The 4,442-nt window shown below is 31.0% G+C and overlaps 1 protein-coding gene across 1 annotated transcript; it reads right to left on the bottom strand.

Annotated features, from left to right (window-relative positions):
- Positions 1-272: 272 nt before the first annotated feature.
- On the bottom strand, positions 273-2,916 carry LOC131645938 (trihelix transcription factor PTL-like). Its single transcript, XM_058916127.1, has 2 exons — positions 2,257-2,916; positions 273-1,646 (listed from the first exon to the last, which is right to left on the bottom strand). The coding sequence occupies exons 1-2, from the start codon at positions 2,748-2,750 to the stop codon at positions 587-589; spliced, it is 1,554 nt and encodes a 517-aa protein (XP_058772110.1). The 5' UTR covers positions 2,751-2,916; the 3' UTR covers positions 273-586.
- Between the last annotated feature and the right edge of the window lie 1,526 nt (positions 2,917-4,442).

The raw sequence follows: 4,442 nt of genomic DNA, 5'->3' as shown, positions 1-4,442 counted from the left end.
TATATTCATTATTTTATGGGGACAACTTCTCTACCCATCACAAAAAGTTGGGTAGTGTACCTCCAACCAATCACATGATTTCATCTCATTTAAGACATTTAATTATTTACTAAAATACTACAAATGTTTGTTGTTTTCAAAACATTTTACAAAGGAGGTAACTTCAAACTCTAATGATGCAAAGAATCAATATTGGAATTCAAACCGAAAGTGTTATCCATATTTATTGTTTTAAAGTCACAAGATACAATTTATTGTTACAAAGTCTCAAGATACAATTCATTTTTATTGATTTTTTATTCACAAAATAAAAGTCACACAGATACATCAATAAACAACTAAAACATCATAAGAGTTCAAATTTATAATTCATAACTAATTAACTCAAGCATTTGATGTCAATAAAACTAAACAACAAATGTCTATGAGCTTATAACACTCACTCAAGCATATATTAACCCTACACACATAGATAAAATTTAAAACTCTTGTGGTTTTCAAAGAGGCAAATTTGCAAGTTCTTGCATATTTAATATCACCATTTTTCAAGCTCAGAATTCAAAAACTCTGATCATTCATGCATGTCTCAAATGTCGTCATCATCTGTCACCTTAAGTCCCAAACACCAAGGTCTTGTGATTTTGACTCCACAGTCCACTGTCCTTCTAAGGGACACACTAATCTCATCCCATATTTTCTTGCATTCTGCTCCATTTCTGTTGAATCCCATATACACCATTTTCTCACCTATGTCATCCCAGGCACCATCTTCCAAATACCCTTTTTCTCTTACTTGATCTTCATAACTAGTCCTTAATTGTATCAAACTTGAAATCTCCATTTCTGTCCACCTATGATTCTCCAAACTCTCAAAAGGGTATTCATAGTTTCTACCATTTTCATTCTTGTTATTTGTTCCTTCTATCCCAATATGTTTTCTCACAACTTCTAACAATGCAGCATCTCTTGCTTCAACCCAAGCTTTTTCTTTAGCCCAAAGTTTATGTATCTCTTGATCAAACCTCATTGACTCTTTTCTCTTCCTTTCTTCTTCCTTTGATGCCATCTCTTGTTCCCTTTGTTCAACAACACTCAACATTCTCTCCATCCATGCATCTTGTGTCTCTATAATCTTCTTCATGTGAGAATCCACAATCTCCTCCACTTTACCTCTCCAACTTTTTCTCACCCTCCTATCACCTTTCTCTAACTCTATCCCTTTCTGCTTCCACGACGACCTCATCGAGTGCGCAATAGCCGAGAGATCCTCATCGTTGTTTTCCGACGAGGATGTCTCAAACTCAGACGAATTCGAGAAACTCATTAAGCTATCTGATTTATACTTAAGGCTATTAATCAAACTATGATCCTCAACACCATTAACATTTTCTTGATTCATTGTGAAGCTTGGAGTTTGAGTAGTAGCAACAAAAGCAGCATGAGGTGTTTTGTCTGAAACTGAAGCATGAGTGCTTGTATTTGATTCTCCACATATTGCTTCAAGCTGCCTAAAGAATCTGTAGTGTTTACCATCTTGTCTACTAGCCTTACCTTCCTTTGTTTTCTTGTAATACTTGTACAAATTCTCAAACTTCTCCTTGCATTTCTTTCCACTTCTTTGGTACCCAAATTCCTCAGCCATTATCCTAAACAAATACATCACAAACCTATTATAGTATATATTAAAATCTAATTCATATACATGAGATCAATCAAGCAATATAAATCTAAGACCATATGATATTTTTATATAAATTTTCAAAATCACATGATAATAATGAATGGCTTCTTATTGTTACTATTATTATAATTTATACTATACTGGTACTGAATTGGGATTAAAATAATGAAAACATTCTGATATGTTCATTAATGATGTCAGAAACATCAAATAAGTGCATTTGAATTATCAAAATTCTAAAACAAAGAGCCCTAGCTACTATAGGTAGCTGAACACAAAATTAGGTCAATAAAACTTCAAAGCAAAGACAGTGTTTGCAGGTTGAGAAATCCTTAATTTGTACCTAGAATGAATGATTTATCATTATCATAGAAAAAACCAGTGCAAGTATAATCACTATATAGTCAGTGAAAATTGCTAGACAAAACAAGAAATAGATCATAGCAAAAAGCACATGGATCTTCAGTTATCTGAGCCCTTAGCCTGTCATTTTCAGTCACAAAAAAGCAATTATCTTCACAAGAAAACGCTTGTTAAACAGTAATTAATTATATACATATATATTATATATATACCTAGAAATTTCATTCCACAAGGGTGCTTTCTGATTATTCTCCTTGAACTTAGAATCAAGACGAGATCTGATTTCTAGAAGAGAAAGTGTTTCTTGTCTAGGCCATCTATTGTTACAAGAATCAAAGTTACCAAGCCATTCTTTGTTATCAGCAGAGTTTGTTTCTAAGCCAACAAAGAAAGCAGCAGAAGCAGTAGCATGATCTGAATTAGGATTTGCAGGAGGAATAGTGGTGGAGCTAGTTGAAGGAATGTTGAGAGTGGAGGAGGAATAATCATAGTGGTTGTGGTGAGGGAAGGCACTACGAGGATAGAAAACATCACCAACGATGATAGAGGAAGGGTCATAGGAATAATTATTAGGAGGATGAAAAGCAGAAGCATAGAGATTATAGGGTGGTGGTTGTGGTGGTGGTGGTTCAGTGGTGGTGGTGGTTCTTGATGATATCATACGGCGGAGATCCTCCGGGAAACCGTAGGGGTCAGTGCTACTCATTGTTGTTGAGGAGAGTGAGTGGGGAGAGAAGAGTGAGGAAAAAAGTGATTATTTTTTTAATTTTTGGGTTGAAATGAAAGGAGACAGGATCCGAGTCTACCGCTAGACTTAAAAGGTAGACTCATTTATCTATCTAGCTAGCTCAGTCAGACAGAGAGTATTATGGAGAGAGAGAGAAAGGAAAAGACATTGATTTAAGTAGAAAGGACTCAAGTACTTTTGTAGGGAGAAAAGAATAAATAATTTTCATCTTCTGCTTTCACCCCTTCCTTACAAACCTAGCCAAATTATATATATATATATATATATATATATATATATATATATATATATATATATATATATATATATATATATATATATATATATATATATATATATATATATATATATATATATATATATATATATATATATAATGAAAATGATATTTGGATAACAATACAAGTAATTTACACCTTTGGAGAAAGAAATAGAGATATTGAAATGATAGAAGTGATATGTTGGTTATGTGATAAGGAGAGAAAAATGGATGAAAATAAAATGATGAATGATTATTGAGAAAAAGTGTTTAAATATTATTGTTGATATCACTATTTGTGTAACTTATTATGTATTATTAAGTTTTTAATAATTATAAATATCAGAAAGCCATAGTAATGTCATTAAAATTTTCATGGAGTTATAAAAATTGCAAAAGGGTGAATGAAGGGTTGAGAAACAAGTGTATAAGTTATAAGTCTCACGTTATGTAGAAAATATAGGTTGAACACTTTATAAGTAAAATGACCAATATACTTATTAGTGTAAGATTTTGAATAAATATGTAGTTTTTCCTATTTGTTTGGACGAGTCTTTGACTTTTAAATGAGTGTTTGATCAGAATGATTTTCTTTCATGATAACTCATCAATTAAGGTTATGTCATAAATTTGGATCCTCTCATTCTCTCCTTCCTTCTCCTTCAAATAAAACAAGTGTGAGAAGAAAAAGAAAATAAATAAAAAATCATAAATTAAAGAAGAGAGATGAAATAGAAGAAAGAGATAGAGAGAAATTAGTGAAGGAGAGGATCCAAGCCCATCATAAAGACCTTTATGTGAATGTTTGACCTAGTGTGTATGTTTCCCTCTCAATAATATTTCATCATAAAGAGAGTTTTTTTTTGTCTCAAAATGATTTCTAGGTTGAGGAGAGGAAGCTCATGCAAATGAGATTGAGTATATTTGTCTTGGTTCGGAAATAAGTTTTGATATTTCGTATTTTTTTGAATGGAGTCTGATTTGTTGATGGTGATTTCGGCAATTAGAGTTCTACCTGAATTCTAAGAGATGGATCTTTAGCTATCTCTGTGTTTTTTTTTTTTGCATACTAGTTTTGATTCGTTGCTTTCGACATATTTTTCCTGTTGAATATTTTATTTTCAATTTTATTTGTATTATTGATAGTCTTTTTTAAACTTTGATATTTTCATGATTATTTGTATTTTGTTGATTTTCATCCTTATTATTATTATTTCATATGATTTTTAGTTTAAAAAATTCACTTTTTAAATACATTGAAAATATATATATATATATATATATATATATATATATATATATATATATATATATATTTGATTATTTAATGTATTTGAAAAAGTAATTGTTTTCTCATAATAAGCACATGAATAAAAGTATATTATTTTTGC

The sequence above is a fragment of the Vicia villosa genome, linkage group LG2 (assembly GCF_029867415.1).
Source record: "Vicia villosa cultivar HV-30 ecotype Madison, WI linkage group LG2, Vvil1.0, whole genome shotgun sequence".
Taxonomy (NCBI): Eukaryota; Viridiplantae; Streptophyta; class Magnoliopsida; order Fabales; family Fabaceae; genus Vicia; species Vicia villosa.
This window is presented reverse-complemented; position numbering and strand designations above follow the sequence as displayed.

Coding starts and splice junctions, on each gene's coding strand:
- LOC131645938 (XM_058916127.1), bottom strand. CDS start 2,750: ATGAGTAGCACTGACCCCTACGGTTTCCCGGAGGATCTCCGCCGTATG. Junction 1,647..2,256: donor TTGTGGAATGAAATTTCTAG/GTATATATATAA, acceptor GTATTTGTTTAG/GATAATGGCTGAGGAATTTG.